The sequence below is a fragment of the Oryza sativa genome, chromosome 6 (genome assembly GCF_034140825.1).
Source record: "Oryza sativa Japonica Group chromosome 6, ASM3414082v1".
Lineage (NCBI taxonomy): Eukaryota > Viridiplantae > Streptophyta > Magnoliopsida > Poales > Poaceae > Oryza > Oryza sativa.
Window position 1 is genome coordinate 20,982,056 of NC_089040.1, and position 22,725 is coordinate 21,004,780.

Here is a 22,725-nt window from a genome sequence, read left to right on the forward strand (position 1 = left end):
TTTTCTATAGAACCGACACCAATATTGCTTAAAGTTGTCGGTTCTATATATTTTTCATCGCGTGGAGATGTGAAAAGGCTCATAGGTGTCGGTTTTAAATGAACCGGCACCTATAAGGTCGGTCCTTATGAGGGTTTTTTATAGTGTCTCGCAGCCCCCGAGAAATTGGAGTCTGTAGGTTGATTTATAATAATTTATGTGTATTGCGCTATAGTCCTCTCGGCAATTACACTCTCATTTCATCGAGTCAAAGTAATATAGTATTTTGACCGGAGAACTATAGTTACTTGCAACACAAGTCTATTATTAATAAATAATAACGTCACTTCCGCCCTGGAAATTAGTCATCAACACCATAATCCTTCTCTCTCACCGATCACCTGATAATTAAGGGCCAGCTCAAGCTAGGCCACCGTCACCGCCACCACCATGGGTTCGCGTTCCGGCTCGTCGACGACGACGAGTACGCCGCCAGTGGCGCCGGATGAGAGCCGGCCGCCCGTGGTCAAAGGACCGGCGATCTTCAGCTACACCTGCGCCGGCCTCGTCACGGGCGTCGCGCTCGTCGCCGTCGTCGTCTTCTACTGCAACCGCCACGTCCGGAGGCGCGCGCATGTCGTCGTCGCCGGCGCCGGCGGGCGAGAGGACGACGACGTGCGCGGCGTCGCTGGCGTGGCGGCCAAGATCCCGGAGTTCGCGTACACCGGGTCGGCGAGCGGCGGCGAGGGGGCGGCGCAGTGCTCGGTGTGCCTCGGCGCGGTGCGGGGCGGCGAGATGGTGCGGCGGCTGCCGGCGTGCAAGCACCTGTACCACGTGGCCGCTCTGCCGGACGGAGGTCGAGCCGCCGCCGGGGGACGGCGGAGGCCGACCTGCGCCGGCGGCAGATGAGTCGTCGCCGACGGAGGCGCTGCCACCGGTGTAGCACTGTAGCTAGCTAGCTAGCTAGGTCCGTCCATAGTCATCACATCACATCACATCATGATTAGTTAATTGATACGTTTTGGGAATATCATTTCTTGATTTGAACCTTATCTAGTTTGGCATGTATGTACTTTGGTTCAGCTTTGTAATTAAAGATCAGAAGGATTGCTGTAAAATATATACGTTCTTGGTTTTGAAATCACAGAATTTCAGGGCAACATGTTTCTGTTTTTATTTCTTGGGTTTAGTTGTTATTTATTATCTTAAAAAATTGGTCCTTTGCCATACAGATTTGAAACTGCGTGTGATTAATTTTATTTATTTTTTCCAATAGCAACAAAATTAGCCCCTTTTTTGTTTTAGTTCCCAAAATTTTTTCCCAAAAACATCAAATCGAATTTTTGGACACATGCATGGAGCAATAGATTTAAAAAAAAAACTAATTGCACAGTTAGGGGGAAAAATCGCGAGACGAATCTTTTGAGCCTAATTAGTCCATAATTAGTCATAAGTACTACAGTAATTCATGTGCTAATGATGGATTAATTAGGCTCAAAAGATTCGTCTCGCGATTTCCAGGCGAGTTATGAAATTAGTTTTTTCATTCGTGCCCAAAAACCCCTTCCGATATCTGGTCAAAAATCCGATATGACACCCAAAAATTTTCTTTTCGCGAACTAAATAGGCCTTAGCTCCCTTTTCACTTCCATGTAACCGACAAAAGCAAGCTTCGTTGACCCTATTATCACCATACCTACGACGTTTGGCAGTTTTCTATAGTCAACTAGTACCGTACTAGTCTTCAGAAGAAAAAAAACAATAGTGCCGTACTCAGCCGTATAAGCTACCTTGATTAATTCTCACATAAAGCCATAAACAAACATGATATTTCGTTGAACTAAAAACTTTCTTCCAACGTCTGGTTCGTTGCTGTCACAAGAGAGAGAACAGAAAAAGAAAACTCGCAACACATAATCTCTCCTATGTATCTTCTACATTGATCAGTTAACATAGGAATTTTATTAATGCTCCAAGCTAAGAGAGAGAAGAGAACCAAAGGGAGAAGTATTCGGCTTTTAAAAGGGAAATAAATTAAAGTAATGTTTGAGCTCATTGCTTGGTTTTCTATGGAATAACGGCATAGGGACCCTATCTTAACAAATGAACGGGTGAATCTCAATATGAAACGAGGATGAGCCATGCAAACAACAAAATAATGACCGTTTGATTCAAACTACGATAATATAAGGAGAAAGTATCATAGCCATAGTATAAGATAAATGGTAAGAAAAAATCTTGGGGCAAAGAAGAATCTAGAAAAGTTTAGTAAAAACAAAAAAAAAAAGAGAAAAGAGGACCGGTTTCCACTGCTGCTTATCGTCGCCGCGGCCAACTAGCTGCTCTGCCGATGCTCAAGCAGTCACCCGCACCTTCGCCGTTGCATCATCAATGTTGTTGGCTCACCTACAGCAATTAACAGGAGAGGAAGCGTTGTGGCGTAGAGGGAGTGCGAGCGAACAATGAGGGGAAAGATGAGTGAACTCTTCCTTGTCTTCTGCCTCCACCTTGCGTCGGGCCTAGCTCGTCCATTGGAGACCAGCAGCTAGAGAACTAGAGAGAGAGGGATTCAGAGAGAACTAGAGAAACCTCCTTAATAACAACCAGAGAAAATGGGAGAGAGGAAGAGAAAGAGGCCTGTGCAGCTCACAGCTCCCAAGTCCCAATGCCACCTACTCGTGACATCTTACTCTTGGAACTTTTTTTCATTTTCATCCTTCTTAGTATATTTTATCATATGCTCCACTGAAAATTAAAAGTATTTGAGCAAATACCCCCATATTATTACTCACCTTTAATTTTTACATCAGCAAGGACCTTATAAATTTCGAATTTACACCATTGTGGATAGCACTTTACATCTGTGATTTTGTTTGGCACCCTTTTCTAAAAACCTACAATGAATACTAGAGCATGGCAAGCAGCTATGTAATTGTCTTAAACTAGATCATTCCATTTCATGGCAGGTGGGCACATAATTTAGGAAATTTCGTGAGACAATGAGCAAAATTCTCTAATTTTGATTCACGGTAAGATTTATTCACTACAAGATATATCTATTTATTTATAACTAAAATTCCTCTTTGAACACCTATTAAGCATGTCAAACAAAAATATATGTGCCACAAGCAGAGATATAAAGGAGGATAAGGGGTCATGTAGCAATGGAGATGGTGAGAAGGACACAGCTCAAGCAGCATCGAAGAGAATGACGGTTATAGTTCCAAAGATAGGAAGGAGAAATGCCAGCATATAATACGAATAAAAACCCTAACCTTGATTTTTGCATTTATCATTTTTATTCAGTCAAAATATGTGTTGGGCATTTCAGATTACAAGCCTATGTTGTTCAAGTATAATTTTGTATGTACCTAAGGTAAATATTTGATATTATGATAATAATGTTAGTCCCTTTTAGCAGGAATACTATTAATCCTGTTAATGCACTACAAACACTTATTCACACAAGGATAAATCAAGATAAATCCATAAATATACATGTAAACATATTTAACAGCGAGATAGGTTATAGTTGCGTGAAGACGTGACTTAATAAGCTAGATTACAGGAACTTGGTAAGCTCATATTCATTGTTCCGTTCTTCTAAGTACTTGTGCGAGTCTCTATTAGTAATTCACATTATAAAAACAATTTGACTTTTTTTAAAATGTGAAGCCACCAATATAACTAGTGCTAGTATATACTATGGTTTTGTAAAAAATCGAGTATGGTTTTACATCATTTACTCAAAATGTAAAATGTTTTCAACGACTTCGAGCTATGGTTCGTGATATCATGAATCTATTGTACAAACCTTGCATGAAGTCTACGTACACATCTATTATTGATGGTTTTCTTTTAGATAATACGACATATGTTGTTAAAAGAAGACGAAATTAAACCTGACCGGCCTCCGTGTGTCTACCACTACTACAAAACCATTTTTTCCATGTGGTCAAAATCGATATTCGCATACGGTTGAGTGGCTCACATACACTCAGGTGTCTACGAAAATCAGATTTTTGCATGTGGATAGAGCAACCACACGTGAAAAATCCTATTTTCACACGTGGGCGCTTAAGCCGTCCGACCGTATGAAAAGTCGCAAAAAAAATCCAAAAATCGAAACCCTAACCCTAGAATCCAGAAGCTGTCGCCACTACCGCTGCCATCGTCATTTGCCTCACCTGCCACCGCTGCTAGCAGATCCACGCGCATGGGGGGCGGAGAGGCGGCGGGATCTGTGCGGGAGGGGAGGGGAGACCGAATCTGGCCCTCCAGTCACCGCTGTTGGTGGAACTGTGAGCGTGGGAGGCGAAGTGGTGGCGGGATTCATGCGGGAAGGGGAGGGGGCACTGGATCCGCCCCTCCAGTTGCCGCTGCCGGCGGGATACCTCATGCCCGAGACCGTCGCTCTTGCCCTCACCCGCTACCGCCCTTGCCTGAGCCCGTTGCTGCCTCATCGAGAGGAGAGGGAATGGGAGGAGTGGGAGGCAGGGGGAGTCCATGGGGAGAGAGAGAAGGGAAGGAGTGGTGGGCAGGAGGAAAAAAAAGAAGTGGACTGGAGATACTTAATGGGAGAGAGAAGGGAGGGGAGAAAAAGGTGCGGGTATTTTTGTATGCAGGCTTCTTGAGAGGTCTGCATGTGAAAATAGATTTATTTTCATGTGCGGACATATTAAGAGATACGCCTGTGAAATTGGATTTCGTATACGGTCCTTGAACCATGCTCAGGAGATCGAGTTTTGTAGGTGGAAGCTGTTATGGTCCACCTGCAATCTAGAGAGGATCTCGTCCATAAAAATTAATTCTGTAGACAATGGATTGATTTTAGCAAATTTCCTCCTCACTCTAGGGTGAAGGGGAAAGAAAATATAAGGATTTGCTTCTATATTTAAAATAATTGCTGAAATAATCTTTGTGTCTTTAGAATTATCTCTGTAGCTCCTAAAATAGAAAGAAAATTTCAAAGAGTGTCTTAAGGCACGGAGAATATAAGAAAAATTATTTATTTGTATTCCCTTATTTATTTTACTCCTAGTATATTTACTTTTCCTTTTATGTGTTGTCTTAATTAAAAATTTAGTGTAAATATAAAAATATAAGTCATCGAAATTTAGCATAAATATAAGAAATATAAGTCATAGTTCAAATACCGGTATAAGTCATAACAAAATAAATAATAGGTACATTGTTTTTTAAATAATAAGATAAATAGTCAAATAATCATCAATAAATCAATCGCGGTACATATATATTGCTGGTTGGTAGTAATATGTGTATTGCACTATAGTCCTCTCCTTCGTAATTAACCATTTCATAGGGTCAAAGTAAATAAGTATATGATATTTCGATTTTGACCGGAGAACTATTAATTAGTTGCAAAAATAAGTTTATTAATAACGTCATTTTCGCGCTGGTAATTATTAAGCGCTTCTCGTCCGTGATAATTAAGTACTCCCTTTGTCCCAAATTAAATATCGTTTTGACTTTTTCTTATAACATTTAACCATTTATCTTATTTAAAAGTTAGTTTAAATATTAAAAAAGATAAGTCATACTTAAAATAATTTTAATAATAAAGTAAGTCACAAATAAAATAAATAATAATTTTATAATATTTTAAATAAGACGAATAATCAAATATTTTAGAACGAAATTAGGATATCACTCTGTTCTCTGAATCTGATCAGCATTCAGCAGAAGAGGTACACTACAAACACACCTGTGCAATCTCAGTTCTCAACGCTGGTTAAAAAATAATGTTCTCCACTTAGTCAACACCACAGTCCTTATCTCTCCCCGATCACCCGATGCCGCGGCTCATTCCTCCACGGACAAAGCTCAAGTCACCGCCATCGCCATCGCCATCGCCAACGCCACCGCGCCGTCGCCATGGGTTCGCGTTCCGGCTCGACGACGACGAGTATGCCGCCGGTGCCGCAGGAGAACCAGTCCGTGGGCAAAGGGACGGCCATCTTCAGCTACACCTGCGTCGGCCTCACGGGCGTCGCGCTCGTCGCCGTCGTCGCCTTCTACTGCAACCGCCACGTCCGGAGGCGCGCGCCTGTGGTAGCCGCCGAGGGCGCCGGCAGCGTCGGTGGGCGAGAAGACGACGGGCGCGGCGTCGCTGACGTGGCGGCCAAGATCCCGGAGTTCGCGTACGCGGGGTCGGCGAGGCACGGCGGCGGCGGCGAGTGCTCGGTGTGCCTCGGCGCGGTGCAGGGCGGCGAGGCGGTGCGGCGGCTGCCGGCGTGCAAGCACCTGTACCACGTGGAGTGCATCGACATGTGGCTGGCCTCGCACGCCACGTGCCCAATCTGCCGGACGGAGGTCGAGCCACCGCCGGAGGACGACGACGGCCGACCTGCGCCGGCGGCAGATGAGTCGTCGCCGACGGAGGCGCTGCCACCGGTGTAGCTAGTTCTGTGCTAGCTAACTAGATCTCCATCATCATCACATCACATATATATATATATATATATATATATATATATATATATATATATATATATATATATATATATATATATATATATATATATATATATATATATATATATATATATATATATATATATATATATATATATATATATATATATATATATATATATATATATATATATATATATATCATGGTTAGTATTAGTTCATATACGATGGGGCCACTTGCATGTCATTTCTTGATTTGAACCTTAATCTAGCTTGGCAAGTATACTTTGGTACAGCTTTGTAATTAAAGAACACTGAGAAATTAAAGATTCCAGTAAAATATGTTACAGAATTTCCAAGATTTTCTTTTTAGAAAGAGAGGGAGCTAGCCCTCTCCCATTTCATTAACGAAAGACAGTAGATTCTAACAGAGTCTTGTTACTACTTCTTAGCAGCGTCACTCCGATTGCAGTCTTCTTTGCGAGTCCTCTGATTTCTACAAAATGGGCCATGAATCGATCCAAGAGCAAATGGCATGAATTAGTTCTATGGGGTCATGCAGTTTTTTCTGCTTGAAACAGGTAGCCATTTCGTTTAACCGTTGTTTATCATCTGAAATGTAGTCCATTGGCATACAGATTTGACATACGTGAAATTATAGTTCTTTTTTCTCCAATAACAACAAAATTAATTAGATCTTTTTTTTCGTTTGGCGGTGAAGATTAATTATTAGCTCCCTTTTAACTTCCATGTAACCTACGGAAGCAAGCTTCGTTGACATTCTGCTCACCATACCTACGACGTTTGGCGGTTTGCTAAAGTCAACTAGTACCGTACTCGACCGTATAAGCTATCTTGATTCTCAAATAAAGCCATAAACAAACATGATATAATTCGTTGAATTCAAAACTTTCCTCCAACGTCAGGTTCGTTGTTATCACAAAGTCGCAAGTTATCACTAGTAAGAAACTCGCGACACATAATCTCTCCTTATGCATATATTCTTCAGAGATCATTTAACATGGGGATTTTGTTAATCCTCCAAGTGGGATAAGAGGAAACAGAGAGAGAAGATGGTTGCCGGTTGGGCTTTTCAAAGGAAAAGTAAAACGAGGTTTGAACTCATTGCTTAGTTTCCTATGGAATTTAAGGGCGCTAAGGGTAATGTACGTATATGGATATTGTCCTTGTGGGTAGGCCCAATAATAATAGTCTTCAGTTATTTTTGTTGCTACAATGGTGAGCGCTGGATGCACTTTAGACATGAGAACTATTAGGACATAAAATAAGTAACAGTAAGTAAACACACAAGAAAGCGAGGAGGGTGGGGGAGGGGGCAAAGGGGAGAGAGACATAACCTTAATGTATTCCTTATGGTTAGTTGTAGTGGACAAAAAGCTCAAATCTCGTGGCTTGGATCGGCTGTAGCGAGCTCAGCTCAAATCAACTTGAACTCGATGTCTTAATAAATCGAGCCAAGCTAAGCATTTAGCTCAGGAGCTTAACGAGTCAGCTCACAAGCTACTCGTTTAGCTCGTTAGTTCAAAAGATCAACATTATCTTCACATACTTAGTGCTTCTTAATTAACTAGTGATTAGTCCTTTAATTTCATCCAAACTATTTATGTTTAATGAATCGATTAGTAGCTGTTTATTAATAAGTTTATATATGATAAAATAGTATATTAAAAATTATAAATATGATATAAATACTTAAACAAGTCTAATGAGATTAACAAGCTAGCTTGCGAGCAGGGCTAGGCTTTTAGCTCGTTAACCTTAACGAGCCGAACCAAGACAAGCTGGCTCGTTAAAGTAACAAACTCAAATGAACCGAGACTTAACGAGCCAAGCTGGCTCGTTATCTACCTCTAATATGGTTAGTCCTTATATATACATATGGTAGCTCATCCAAAGGACTACTATAATTAAGAACAACTTCCATAATATATAAGTATGCCATAAGGGCTTAAGACCCTTTCCTATTGCTATATTGTCGATGCAATCAATCTATAGAAGCTTGGTGAGATCAAATCCTCTGTTCCAACTTCCTGTAGTTCTTTGTGTATGTACATACTGAGCAATTAAGCTTAGTGCTATAAATAAACATGATCCACTGGAAAAGAACGATGAAAGATTTAGATTGATCCCACTGTTAGCAGAGAGTAGAGACCAATGTAAAAAGTGATGTTCCCTCAAAAAAAATAATGTAAAACGTGATGTTGTTCAAGAGGCATGAATAAGAAATTGCTTAGGGATATAATGTAATCCTACAGCTTCTTTGTAACGCAAGATCCTAAAAATATAGAAATGGAAAAAAAAACGGGGCAGAATAGGATGTCATACTCCCTTTGTGACGGTTGGGGAGTGGAGAGTGACGGTTGTTTTACTCCCTTTGTGATTATTTTGTGGTTGTTGGGGTCCCTTTTACAAAATTCTGGATTTATCAGATTTCAGAGGACTGTAATAGATAACGTAAGGGCTGAAATAGAAAATTTCATGTCAGTACTGCTAGGGATGCATGCGCTGTAGGATGAGTTTGTTTGAGTAGTTATATCCAACGTGGAAACATCTTTTTCACAAGGCCATTCCGTCTGTGTAGCCTGCCCTCTTAATGGCCTTAGGAGTTATATCACTACTAGAAAAATCATCTTTGTTGGGTTGGCTAAAAACCACATTAGCACCTGTTCATATTGTAACCGGAACTAAAAAAATATTTTTAGTCCCGGTTCAAAACTCTAAAGAGACTATACCAACCAGAACTAAAGATCAGGGACCTGTCAGAGCGCCCGGGATCTTTAGGACCGACAAAAGATCACCACTTTAGTTCCAGTTGGTAACACCAACCGGGATTAAAGATTATTTAGATCTTTAGTCCCGATTGGTGTAACCAACCGGTACCAAAAATTAAAAAAAAACGCTGCCGCTGTGGAATCCTCCCTTACCTTCTCGGAATCCGCTGCGCACGCCTCCCAGACTCTCTCTCTCCCTTATATCCTCCGATCCCCTCCTCACACCCTCCTCCGATCCCCTCCTACCTCTCCTTCGATCCCATCCTCCCCTTCCCTTCTCGTGAGCTGTGGCAGCGGCAGCCGGTGTCTCCCAGCAGCGACGGGCGACGGGCGTTGGCAGCGGCGACGGGTGATGGGTGACGGCAGCGGCGACGGGTGATGGGTGATGGCAGCGGCGGCGGGCGGCGGGCGTTGGCAGCGGCAGCGGCCCCCCTGCCATCTCCTCCCCTCTTCCTCTTCCCCTCTCACGGGCCGTGGCGGCAGGGTGTCCCACGGCGGCGGCGCCCTCCCCTCCACCGGATCCGGTGGGAGGGAAGGCGGCAGGCAGCGAGGGGCAGGTTAGATGAATGTTTTTTCAGATGTTTTGTGAATCTATTATAGTGTCTATTTGATCTATGAATTTGTGAATTTGATCTGTGACGTTCGATCTGTGAATTTGTGTATGTGAAATTCGATCTGTGAGTGTGTGAATTTGAGAAAAACAGTGAAAAAAATCTTGATCTGTGAATTTGTGATGTTTATTCGATGGAAATAGCAAAAAAAATGGAAAAAAAAAGAAAAAAACCACCAATATGCACGTGGTGCTGCCATCTTTAGTCCCGGTTAGTGTTACCAACCAGGAGTAAAGATGGAACTTTAGTTCCGGTTATTTCACCCGGGACTAAAGATACCCATCTTTAAGTTATGGTCCCGGTTTGCAACGTAACCCGGGACTAAAAGAGGTTGTAAACCGGGACTGATGAGGCATTCTCCAGCAGTGTATCTTATGATACCTCTGCCAGCTACGCTACAGATATTATTATATAGCATAAGTTCATATTATAAGTAGTACCACTTATTTGCTACCAAACAATAATTTATAAATATAATATTTACTAGCAAACATGCCCGTGCGTTACAACGGGTGAAAAAAACGTAATAATAATATACGTCTTTCATGCATAACCATGTCGATGACAATCAGAAAATTGGAACATCTTAAATGTAATAGCCCAACCTCGATGATGGCAACCTTACGATGCTTGCTTTACCTAAAATAATTGGATTATTCATATGACAACATGCATATAATTTAAAATATTCTTTTAATCTCATTCTTGCAACCAATCAAATCCTACATTGCCTCGTATGATCAAGTCTACACAAAATAGAGTCACTGTCCACTCTTCTCTATATAACAATTAAAATATGTTTATTTTCTAAGATTATTTTATATAATATGTTATCAAGAATAGTAGCTATAATTCACAAAAATAATATGATAATTGCCTACGAAGATGTGCAGGGTCTCCAATATAGGAGAATAGATGACGAAACAAAAGTCGTGTATGAGATGGAAAAAAAGTCGATGGATCCTATCCGACCAAGTGTCCATCAATTTAGCGCTTCTTTCTAATAGTTTTTTCCACGTATGCTTTTTTTGCTTTTCTATAGACGATGGAAATATTTTTTTTCTCGTGTATTTTTTTACGGACTACGGAACTTTTTTCTAGCGCGTTTTCTTTTGTGCTTTTTTCTGACATTTTTTATTCACGCGTTTTTTAAACCGTATTTATTTTCTCAGGCATTTATTTATTTTTAATATACGGTAGAAACTTCTCTTTTAAATAGTTACATTAGATTAGATTAGAGATAAAGAAGAGATATAAACGGACTACTAAAACGATAGAAATTAGACTTTTTTTCTACCTTTTTTTTGTAGTGCATTTTTTTTTACGAATGGTTTTTTCGCCACTTTCTTATAGTGTCGGACCTTTCTAGATATAAATAGGATTCCATTTTCTTTACCGCGTCACATATAATTTCTTTTTATTTGGAATCGGACTTTTTAATTTTTTTTTCACCCTTTTTTTACCGAGTCGACGGAGTCGGATTCGTTTCGATTTTTTCCCTTTTTTTTCATCGTACATATTTGTTTTTTTTCGCCTTTTTGATTGGACTTTTTTTATTTTTTTCGCCCAGTCGATTTTTTTACCATATCACATATAATTCCTTTTTATTTAAAATTGGACAATTTTTTTAATTTTTTTCGCCTTTTTTTTACCGATTCGTTTCGTTCTGTTTTTTTGCCCCCCTATTTTTTCGATCGGACATTTTTTTTTCGGTCCGGTTTGTTGGATCGGACATTTTTTTTTCTCCCGGTTTTTTTCTCCTTTTTTTGTCACTCTTTTTTTTCCGTTTTTTTCACCCGGTCTTTTGGTTTTTTTCGCTCCGTTTTTTGGATCGGTCATTTTTTTCTCCCGCTTTTTTTTCTCCTTTTTTTTATCGGACTCTTTTTTTCGCCCGGTTTTTTCCTCGGTTTTTTTCGCCTGGTTTTTTTTACGGATGATGGAAGCATCTCTTATTTTTTTAAGTAGTAGAGATATATGGTTTCTTAGCGACTTAAAACCTAATAATTAAAAATAAAATACGATAGAAGAATATAAAAATCAATTCCGAAACTAAGTTTCAAATTTAAATTTTGCTCCATCTAGCTGATGAGCTGATTTGCAACCACCAATATCGTGCGACGACCATGAAACCATCCCATTTGGCACATTAGTGCACTAGCGATCTCTTCCTTTCGCCATCATATGAAATAGACAACCAAATACTCCAAAATACAATGCTACTTAACGATCCTGTTTTTTAACTAACCCGTCACATTCACACGAACGGTGAGTGAGTCAATCACATAATAAGCACATTATATTGCACGACAACGTCGTCGTACCGCCGCCGGCCATGATCACGCAAAAACAAACCGAAAACGCGCATTTGGCAGATTACTCTGCAATCAATTAAACCCCTAGCGCTTGACCTCAGATTTGGCTTAATTCCAGCTTTCTGAAATTAAGTTTAGCCTGCAGTTGATTCGTAGAATAACCGTTAAATCTTGTCAAATTAATTAACTCGATGATGATATTTGCAGGTTATAAAAACATGCAGATTCATTTGCACACAGCGCATGCATGCATGGCTGATATGTGGCCTCCGGGCTTGCCCTACCCTTTCGCCCCACCTCCGCCACGGTGGCCATTCTCGCCGCCGCCGCCTCCTCCGTGGCGGCCGCCACCGTCGACGCCGCCGTCCCGCGGCCATGACATCTCCAGTTCTTCTTCTTCCGGCGGGATCGTCGCCGGTGTGCTCATCAGCCTCGTGGCCGCACTCCTCGCGCTCGCCATCATGTGCGCCCTGTGCCAGGGCCACCGCAACAGCAGCCGCGCATCAGCCGCAGCCGCCGCCGCCGCCGCCGCGGCTCAATCGCGACCGCCACCGCAGATGCGCAGTGGTGGAGATGGTGGCGACGACGGCGGCGGCGGCGAGCGGCAGCTCGGCAGGTCGAGCGCTAGCCCCAGCGCGCCGCCGTGGCCCACCGCCCTCGTCCCGGCGTTCACGTACAGCCGGTCGGTGAGGCGCAACGTGGGCGGCGACGACGGCGAGGAGGAGGAGACGGCGGCGGCGGCGGCGGCGTGCTCGGTGTGCCTGGGCGCGTTCCAGCTCGGGGAGACGGTGCGGCTGCTGCCGGCGTGCCTCCACCTGTACCACGCCGAGTGCATCGACCCGTGGCTGGACGCGCACACCACGTGCCCGCTCTGCCGCTCCGACACCGGCGACCCATCGCCGGTGGACGCCGGCCGGATACCGCCGGTGTAGGCAGGCGCGCCGCCAGGTCGTGCAATTAATTGAAGCTTCTTCAAACGGAACTAAAAGGAGAATTTGTCGGATAACTGCATGCGATTAATGTCTGAACTTTCTTCAGTAGTTTTGCTGACCTTAGATCTGATGATGCATTTGTGGATAACAAAACAGTAAAGTAAACGGCCAGTCCTTAAAATTAGAGCGAGATGTCACTTAGGTCCATAATCTTAAAAAATCAACATTAGGCCGGTCCGCCATCTTATTTAAGTGACAACTCGTTTCAACTTTAAGGACCGACCGTGTACTTTACTCGTAATAAAAATTAAGCTACATAGAAATGTAAAAACGAGGGATTTGTCTTTATTTGCCATTTAGAGCATCTGCAATGTGTGAACTAGAAGACACACTGAGAATCTTTTCACTGTAGCAGAGGTTCTACGCACTGCAAACACGGATCTTAAACTCTTAAGCACCAAGTATAGAAACGGGCTTTTCTCTTTAGAATGGGCAACTCAAATCAAGAAAAAAAATTACAAGCATGGCAGGAAGCCTTTTTTTTTTACGGGAAAAATAATAGGAAGCCATTGCCCACCTACAAGTATTAATCTTGTACCTTCTGAGGCATTTGCCACCATTTTGTTCATATATATTACAAACACAACATTCAAATTTTACAAACTCTAGTTACACATTTGCCCATGGATCGCTCTTTCAACCTGCCTTGAACTATTCAAACTCTCCACCTAATAACCAAGTAGATAGAAATTCAGTGACCAACATCTCAATTTCTCAATTGTTTTCCCTATTCTTAATAGTCCCACACTCCAAACTCCACTTTCACAACATTTTCTTCCATATGGTGTTCACCTAACTTCAGCACAGCAAAATTATCATCCTTATGGAGCTTTTCATCATCATTTTCCATATGAAACCAATCTAAGCCATTCTCCAATTGGAATGTTTAGGGAAGAGTCAAGCTGGTCAATCATACTCACCAATTGAGTTGGTGGCAATGGGCTGAGGTTCAGCATCTCCAGTGTATGCGGTACAACTAATGTTTGGATGAGATCAGGATGGTCGATCATACTCATCGATTGAGCCAGTGACCATGGGTTCAGGTACAGGTTTAGCTTCTCCAGTCTTTACAGCACAATCAATATATGCAGAGCAAATTTGCAATGAAGAATGGACTGAGAAAAAAGATGATGAACAATCAAAAAGATTATAGGATTGGAGTGAGGCTGACAACATACAACTAGTTAGTGCTTGGTTAAATCACTCCAATGACCCAATAGGTGAAATTTACATAAGGGTAAACATTATTGAAAAAGGTTGTAGATGAATTATATTCATGGACTAATTGAAGAGATGGAACTCATTGGACAAGGATGAACAACAAGGTTGTCTTGTTCAATGGGTGCTGGATAAGAATGAAGAACACATATGGGAGTGGTCAGTTTGATAACCAACTTATGGGGAAAGCCAGTGCTAGTTACAATCAAATTACTTCAAAATAAGGCACATAAGGGCAAGTCTTCACACTAGAGTATTGCTGGAAACTTGTCAAAGACCAACCAAGAACAAGAGTTTACATCTAGAGTGACAAGAACAAGAACAGGAAATTGAAGCAAAACGAATTAGGCACTTGCACATCATCTTCCAATCAAGATATTGAGAATACAAGTCCACTTCATCTATGTCATCCAGAAGGGCGGATGGCTACGAAGGCTAGAATGGAAGGAAAAGGGAAAATTGCTGCTCAGACATCCTCATAAGACCTAAAATTGAAACGTAAGAGGATAAAACTTTACTATAAAGCATCAGGAAAAAAGAGCATTGGCAATGGAAAAAAGGGCAGAAGCAGCAATAGTGAATCAATACTTCAAGCTGATCGGTGCAGATACCTCAAACTATAGTGATACTCAGTTAGAGGAACATAACAATTTGAAGGATTATCTGGGTAGGCAGATATTTTCTCAAAAGTAGTAGTACTTGCATTGTTTGGCAATAATTGATAGATTATGTAATGGTAACTTTTGTAGCATTGTTTTGCATGGTTCAAAAAAGATTATTCATTTATTTGTTTCTTCTTCATTTCCTTGTTCAGAAATAAGGTTTAATCGACAATGCTCGATGTCTCATTTCCAACTTCCAACAAGTGAATTCCCTTGGACTTACATATAACATTTGAGACTCTAGATTGCAACCCTCCTCGGATCAAAGTCTAGTGTGATTACCATCACAAGTTTACAACTCCTGAAAATTATTAGGATTTTATAGAGGGCCTAATTCTTAATTCTTATGATATAATACCTAGCCTAAAGTATGATCACCTAATTCTCAATCTTAATGCAGAATTTGGTGTACTGCTTGGAATTGGAAAATGAAGTTGTTGGTTCCACACGGTTGTAGTCATTTGCCCCGTTCTTCTGTGTGTGTAACGGTACTGGACTCACAAGCAAGGTCACTGGCTTGATGACAAAATCATTGCCGATGATCGACTAGTGGTGTTGGCATCCTCCGGGCACCACCTACACTGGTTAGGACCATGACTAAGAGTTTAGTCCTGCACCTCTCAAGACCGGTGTTGTTAGTGTTTATCAGGAGAGAGCAAAAACGTGAAAGAAATCCTTACCTTTTAGCCAAGGCCGGTCTGAACTTTAAGAGGCCCAAGGCGAGATAAAAGGCATATGCCCTATATTTGAATCCACACACTAACAATGAAACACAAACTATGTACTAATCATGACAATTCAATGTCTATTGTTAAAGTACTGAAGATGAAAAGATTCACATCAAGCACCTCTAGAAAAGTACTAGAAAGCAATAATAGAAATAGATCAGCCCAAAGAAATTAACTATTCACTAGTTTTGATTATCTTTACCTTGATGTGTTGAAGTATCATTTAACTATGGGAGTATTTCTGTTGTCTATTCAATCTTGCAAAATCGGCAGTACTGAAAGCAAGCTGAGTTGAAATTCTTCATAATAGACTCCTTTCCACTAATAGAACAATGGCCATCTTGAGGAGTTGAGGTTCCTCTTTTTGCAGAAACGAACTAACTAGCGATGGAAGCAGCCAAATAAGTAGGATACGAGGATAATAGACTAAAATAAGTAGGATATATATACGAGGATAATATATTGTTCTACTAATAAAACAATGGCCATCTTGAGGAGTTGAGGTTCTGCTTATTTTTAGAAGCGAACTGACTAGCGTTGGAAGCAGCCAAATAAGTAGGAGACGAGGAGAGTTCGTTATGGAAATCGGAAGAGGAGGCGCATAATATAACTTGTGGTGGATGCAGAACACGAGCAGGTTTGGCTTCGTGGACTCCTGGGCCTCTCCTAGCTAACAATACAAGGCTAAGTGTTCAAGAGTTCTTTTTTTTTTTACTTAATCTAGCATGGCATCATCAGTGCATGCCTTATTAGTGCTCGCCTTGCCCCAAGGCTAGCCCTGCTTTAAGCATGGGAAGCTTACTCCCTACTCCCTCCGTTTCACAATGTAAAACTTTCTAGCATTGCCCATATTCATTTAGATGCCCACATTCATACATGTCTAGATTCATTAGCATCTAAATGAATGTGAGCAATGCTAGAAAGTCTTACATTGTGAAATGGAGGAAGTATTTTATAACATTGTGGGACGTGAGCATTTCTAAAAAAAAATTAGAGCGCATCCGACCATGCCACGGTTATTAACGTGTGTGTGCGGGTGGCAGGGTGTCCCCATGCTATTAGCTTGGTTGTTAGCCGAGATCAACCAATAGATTCCAATTCCTATTTTGATCTAAATGATTCCCATTCTTCTCACTTCTGAGTATGATATTAATCCAAAATGTAACTATTCTATTTTGTTAAAGCAAGGTTCAAAATGATAACTTTCGAAAATCCTAGTGCAATGCATCATTGTGAGAAAAAAATAGTCGAAAGCATATAAGAAATAATGAAGAAGATAAAAACATGGAAAGTTTTGTAATGATTGAGCCAATAGCAAAACATGTTCATGTATTTGACCTCAAAAGGTACAAAATATTGGATATGCCACTAATTTAACCGCCTCGATCCGGCAAAGTTGTATGACCATGCATACCTCGTTTGCTTTAGGCTAGTTGTACCTTTAGTACTACCAGTGTCTCAAAAACCTTGCTTTGTACTATACGCCTAGACAAGTAGGATGGATATTCATAATTAGATAATGGAGTATTTTGGGAACGGACAAAGACTTCATTTCCGGGCTATATACTTGAACAAGAGATTTATAGTTAGAAAATGAAGTATTTGAGGATGGAGGTAGTAGCAAATGCAAAGTCTATCCTACTAATAAATTTGGTGTATTCAAAACTTATCTGATGTTTAAGACTACCGACAATTTGGTACAACGGAGACGTCCTTAGTTTCATCCAAAAAACTAAAATAAAAAGGGAGAGAGAGATGTCCTTAGTTTTGGCGGACAGCTCTTGCCCTGTGTCAACTCGTAGCGATCATCGGGGACCTGACTTGTGCGCGCTTGCTTGTTTGACTAGGGAAAAAACCGATTACTTCCATTAGGTCTAACGGGTCCATCAACCACTTTCAAGATGTTTTGATGTGATCGTTTGCCAAATTCTGTACTACTCCTTGCATCTTCCTTCAACCAGCCCAGTCCTTGTCAACGACACATATAACATACGGAGTACTATAACTTTGACCTCTGTATTAGAGAAGGTATAATCATACTCCCTTCGGGCTGATAATATTAGTCGTTTTAGACAAGGGTAAAGTCAAACTTTAAAATCTTTGACTACAAATAATTTCTAAAATATTTACCTTAAAAATATGAAAACCACATGTGTAGATTAGTCTTAAAAAGTATTTCAATAAAATAATATATTTGTTGAAATTTTTATATATTTTATAATATAAAATAGTTGTCAAAGTTGTTTTTTTAAAACCGTGCACTTGTCCAAAACGACAAGTATTATCAACCCGGAGGGAGTATACTCCACCGTGTGCCCGGTCTGATGCAGACAAGTATCTCGCATTCGTTACGAAACACTACTGACCCAATGGTCGCCACTTCGCCAACCACCAGAGAATCATTCATAATTCATTCGGTGAGGCTCCCTCCATTATTCAGACGAGCCAACAACCTAATCATCAGAACACTCCATTTCAGCTGGATAAATGTATAAAACCGCGAGAAGGAGGCCGTGCACGCAATCTGACAAAACATAAATTTGGCTCCTCCAGCTTCTTCACTCTCACCCAATGCCATCCAACGCCATGCCTACCTGAATTCTTGAGCTCATCCTCTCCCGGCATCATCATCATCATCATCACCACCACCATGCGCCTCGAGATGTCACCCGACAACCTCCTCTTCTTCTGCTCCGTCGCGGCGTCGGCGGCCGCTGGATTCTGCCTCTTCTCGCTGTACCGGCGGCTCGCGCGGCGGTGCCACCACCACCACGCGGCGCCTGCCGGAGGATCGGAAGAGGAGGAGGAGGAGCGCCGGCGGCTGACCGCGGTGGCCTCCGGCCTCCCGGCGTTCATGTACGACCGGCTGGTCCGGCACAGCGGCAAGGGCGCGAGCTGGACGGAGTGCGCCGTCTGCCTCGGCGTCATCCATGTCGGCGCCATGGTGAAGCTGCTGCCGGCGTGCGCCCACATCTACCACGTCGACTGCATCGACCTGTGGCTGTCTTCCCACCCGACGTGCCCCCTCTGCCGGTGCAGGGTTGATCATCCTGGGCAGGGGCAGGAGACGGCCAGGCAGCTTGCCCAGCTTTCCCCAGCATAGATAGAATTCACCACGTCTGCAAGAAATGTATTAGTTAGGAGTTAGGATTCTATTGGACTTTTTTCAAGAAAAAATGTGCATATGCCGTGTATCAATTGATGGATGTGAATGTAGTACCTGACTGGAAATGTGGATACAGTCATCAGGGTTTCATGAATTTCTTCAGATTGTTAATAGACTTCATTGCAAGATGAGCTTTTACCAGAACTTCATAAGTGTATATAAGATAAACTTCTCCAGTGTCAGTATTAAGACATACAAAATTCAGAGCATTGTAGCATTAATTCCGACAGGGGAATGCATGATATAGCCAAAATGCTGTAGTGATATTTAGGACACCCACAATGGTTATCTATAGGTTCTCTACAAGAGATTCATGTCAGCATATTTTCCTACTTAAAAGAGATTAAATGAAGAGAGAGAGCAAAGCTATCTACTAACCTGGAGATAGTCTATAGAGAAAAACGAGGCAATGGATTAGAGAGCTATAGATACCCATGTGTAGATATACTATTGAGGTGGTATACTATTAATCTAGTCTATTGCTGAGATGTACATGTTTTATAGATAGCACATTACTTTACCATTACGGGTGCTCTTACAGCTGAAATGTTACACACAAACTACCAAAGCAAAACTGAAACAAAACGAAAACGGAGATGGCAAGGACCCCTTTAAATGCTCATTAAATAACAGGAGGGAAAAGGGGAAGCTTGAAAAGAGTATTCCTTTTCTCTACACAGACTTGCAAAGAAATGATGCTTCAACCACAAGTACAACAAATTGCATTTCTGCAGTCCAGTAGTTTATCATATACTAGCAGAGAGGAGTTTATGAAAATGTATCAGAAGGGAAGGCATCGAAAAATGTTACAGACAGACATATGCATAACAACAATGACCAGAAATTCAGTTGCCTGGAAGAACTTTTGCTTAAATCTGCACCAGCTGGACCATAAGTTGTTGTTCCTGTGAAGCTGCCATTTTTTGGAGATGTGCTGCAATGGTATGAAGACAGGATTAATGATTTGGCAGAGATTCAAAAAGTTGAAGGCATTTTATTGTATGTGCTAAGAGAAATTTTCTGTCTGTGGTGACATTACAAAGAGTACTGCTGTAACTATGGTCTCTAAGAAATACAAGCGAGCAAAGCAGCGGCGGATTAGAAAGAGTAATTTCCAGAACCACACATTTCTTTCCTCATGGTACTTATCTGTAGGTTTTATGATAATACTGCTTCACAAAACCCCATGCTAACCAAATATGGCATTGTATAGCAAGCGGATCCTCGCCTATCCAGTCCATTTGGCAATTACGTCCGAATGCCAGCAAGCTATAATTTGGTTAGGGTGCGATACAGTGATTATCACCATGAAACTTAAGTGCCACTAGCAAAAACAAGTAAAAGTAAAAAAAGATCAAAGTTATATGCAACTACAGCCATAAGCTACTGACTATGATTTGTGAATAGACTACAGAATAGTATTTATCCTGTTTAGTTGGTGTATATGAAGTACGAACTTTTGAGCAGACAGAATTCCCTATTTGCTAATCACTTCAATACTTCTGATTTGCTAATCATTTGACAGAATTCCCAGTTGCATTAAATTGGTGTAACAAACTTCAACAAACCTTAACCAAATTTAACAAATGCATAATTTCATAGCACTCTGGTAACGATGTAAAGTTGCATAACACTCTAGTAACGATGTACAGTTTTGTTTGTTATCATGTATGGACATGCTTACACATCTTGGATCTGTCACGTTCTATAGGCCGGGCTTCAAGCACTGGGCTGTGGCCCAGCCAAACAAGGTTGAGGCATTAAAATGGAAGCAGCAGCAACGCACAAACACACGGATGAACAGATTGCAGAATGCTTAGGCATCAGGTCTCTTCCTCCCCCTTGCTGCTTCATCCTCAAATTCCTGTTCTCTAGTTCCGATCCTCTGCTTCTTCCCTTGCACTATTCACATACTGCCATTGGTCAAAGTTTTGTAGCACCACCCAAAAGGGACCAATAATAGCTCTATTGATTCTATACATGATCGATTTTCGATCTTCCCAGTCCAATGACTATGCACTAAACTGTCAATGACACTCCAAAAGATCTGTTGAGAATTTAATCATCTTGCACTTGGGCAATTCACTCCCCCTTGAGCTTGAGAGCTCTTTTTTTTTCTGATGTTTGAATCTAATGAATGTGTTCCTTAATTGCACTATCAATCATTTTTCATATTGGTTGGCTGTCGTACTAGCAACTTATTCATTGGTTCGCCTCATTGCCTGTGTTCAGATCGCATTGGCTTCTTCTAATGATGTTTTTGTAACAGAGAAAATATTCTTAGTCGAAGTAATGAAAGCAAGGCCAGATTATTTATTGTGGTTCATAATTCTAGCAGAGACAATCAAATCTGGCCCTTATTTTTCATTGCGCAAAACCAAATACTCTGGAAACAGTAGTATTAAAGAAGCCACTTTTCAGATATCTGAATGCTCACTCTGTACCAGTGAGTTCAAGGTGTTTGCCATTAATGATATGAGCCGTACTTCCCAAACATTGGCTAGTGGCTACATCATACAATGCACCCAGACCATCAGAACTGCAAACCCCCTTTATAATTACCCCTTTTTTTGGGTGGAAGCTAGCAACTGGAACTCAGCCTTGGGCAGTACTATTGAACTACTCCCTCCATCCCAAAATATAATAAATTCTAGCATTCATATTTGTCTGAAATATAACAACTTCTCCACCTATATTCTCTTCTCAAGCAATCACAACCTTCCACCACTCAAATTCCCTACCAACCTCCTATTCTCAACCCATAACAACATTCTCCCATTTGATTCTACCAACTATTTTAATACCCGTGTCCAATCCAAGACGAAGGTAGTGCGTACTGAAATACAGTTCCCCAAACAGTAAGGATCAACATAAGATCCAGCAGGAACCAAGAAGTTTAAGCTAAATGTAGTTTATCATTGCGTGTATGTTCCACCGACAAAAAAGGGAAACGGGAGCTTGGAGGCTAACCTGGAAGGAAACACGCAGCTGCCATGGCCTGTAAAAAAAGAAAAAGAAAAAAAAGGAGTACTCGTTGGTAAAATTTGAAAATCAGTTGAGCGAAGCATCACTGAGGAAGAGGGGGTGGTGGGAGCTTGCTTACTGGGGTTGAGGGCGGTGAGGGCGGCGGCGCCGGAGAAGTCGCAGGCGGCGGGGGCGGCGGGGGCGCCGCCGGCGCGGAGGAAGTAGTCGTTGAAGGCGTAGGAGGCGTGGGCGAGGAGGTCGGGCGGGTCGTAGCAGGCGCCGCCCTGCTGGATGGCGCGGCAGTCGGCACCCCCCGCGGGGCCGCACGCCCAGTCCACCGCCGCCTGCAGCGCCGCGTCGTCCGCGTTGTTCTTCGCCACGCACCACAGCTGCCCCCCGCCGCTCACCCCCACCCCCGCCCCCGCACCCGCGGCGCCGGCGCCGGCGACGGCGAGGAGGAGGAGGAGGAGAAGGGGGAGGGGAAGAGGCGAGGAGGCGGCGGGCATTGGATCCGCCTGAATGGTGCCAGCGAGTAGTAGTGAGAGCGAGCGAGCTGAAGTGAGCTGTGATTAGTGAAAGTGTCGAGTGTGAAGTTGGGAGGCGACTTGATTTGATTTTTGGATGGAAACAAAGGCGGCGGCGCGTTTTGAGGCGTTTTTGGCACAAGCAGCTTCGTGTTCGCTTCGGGTTCTAGGGGTTGTTTGTTTGAGTGACTAAGGTTGCCACGTCTAAGGTGAGGCGTTTGCCGATATTATGGCATGTCTAACTTTGTGACAAAATAGAGGTGTTTGGTTGATAAACACAAGTGTGGCAAATTTGTTAAGTGTATTGTTTGGATGACTACCGCATAACATACCACAAGTTTA

At 42.1% G+C, this 22,725-nt stretch overlaps 5 protein-coding genes across 5 annotated transcripts; 4 read left to right on the top strand and 1 right to left on the bottom strand.

Moving 5' to 3' along the window:
* The first annotated feature begins 345 nt into the window (after positions 1-345).
* LOC107277537 (RING-H2 finger protein ATL39) lies at positions 346-1,155 on the top strand. Its single transcript, XM_015787323.3, is given in 2 exon segments — positions 346-815; positions 817-1,155. Coding segments are annotated over 2 exon segments (492 nt in total). The 5' UTR covers positions 346-429; the 3' UTR covers positions 923-1,155.
* A 4,655-nt stretch (positions 1,156-5,810) lies between these two features.
* Positions 5,811-6,426, top strand: LOC107276943 (RING-H2 finger protein ATL39). The gene has a single exon (XM_015787334.3). The coding sequence runs from the start codon at positions 5,875-5,877 to the stop codon at positions 6,397-6,399; it is 525 nt and encodes a 174-aa protein (XP_015642820.2). The 5' UTR covers positions 5,811-5,874; the 3' UTR covers positions 6,400-6,426.
* Positions 6,427-12,378: 5,952 nt separating this feature from the next.
* On the top strand, positions 12,379-13,356 carry LOC107278678 (E3 ubiquitin-protein ligase EL5). The gene has a single exon (XM_015786865.3). It carries the CDS (start codon positions 12,381-12,383, stop codon positions 13,059-13,061), a length of 681 nt encoding a protein of 226 aa, XP_015642351.2. The 5' UTR covers positions 12,379-12,380; the 3' UTR covers positions 13,062-13,356.
* Positions 13,357-18,255: 4,899 nt separating this feature from the next.
* On the top strand, positions 18,256-19,039 carry LOC4341217 (RING-H2 finger protein ATL39). The gene has a single exon (XM_015786121.2). It carries the CDS (start codon positions 18,380-18,382, stop codon positions 18,830-18,832), a length of 453 nt encoding a protein of 150 aa, XP_015641607.1. The 5' UTR covers positions 18,256-18,379; the 3' UTR covers positions 18,833-19,039.
* Positions 19,040-19,490: 451 nt separating this feature from the next.
* Positions 19,491-22,448, bottom strand: LOC4341218 (PLASMODESMATA CALLOSE-BINDING PROTEIN 5). Its single transcript, XM_015786120.3, has 3 exons — positions 21,999-22,448; positions 21,866-21,893; positions 19,491-19,829 (listed from the first exon to the last, which is right to left on the bottom strand). The coding sequence occupies exons 1-3, from the start codon at positions 22,363-22,365 to the stop codon at positions 19,664-19,666; spliced, it is 561 nt and encodes a 186-aa protein (XP_015641606.1). The 5' UTR covers positions 22,366-22,448; the 3' UTR covers positions 19,491-19,663.
* Positions 22,449-22,725: the final 277 nt, after the last annotated feature.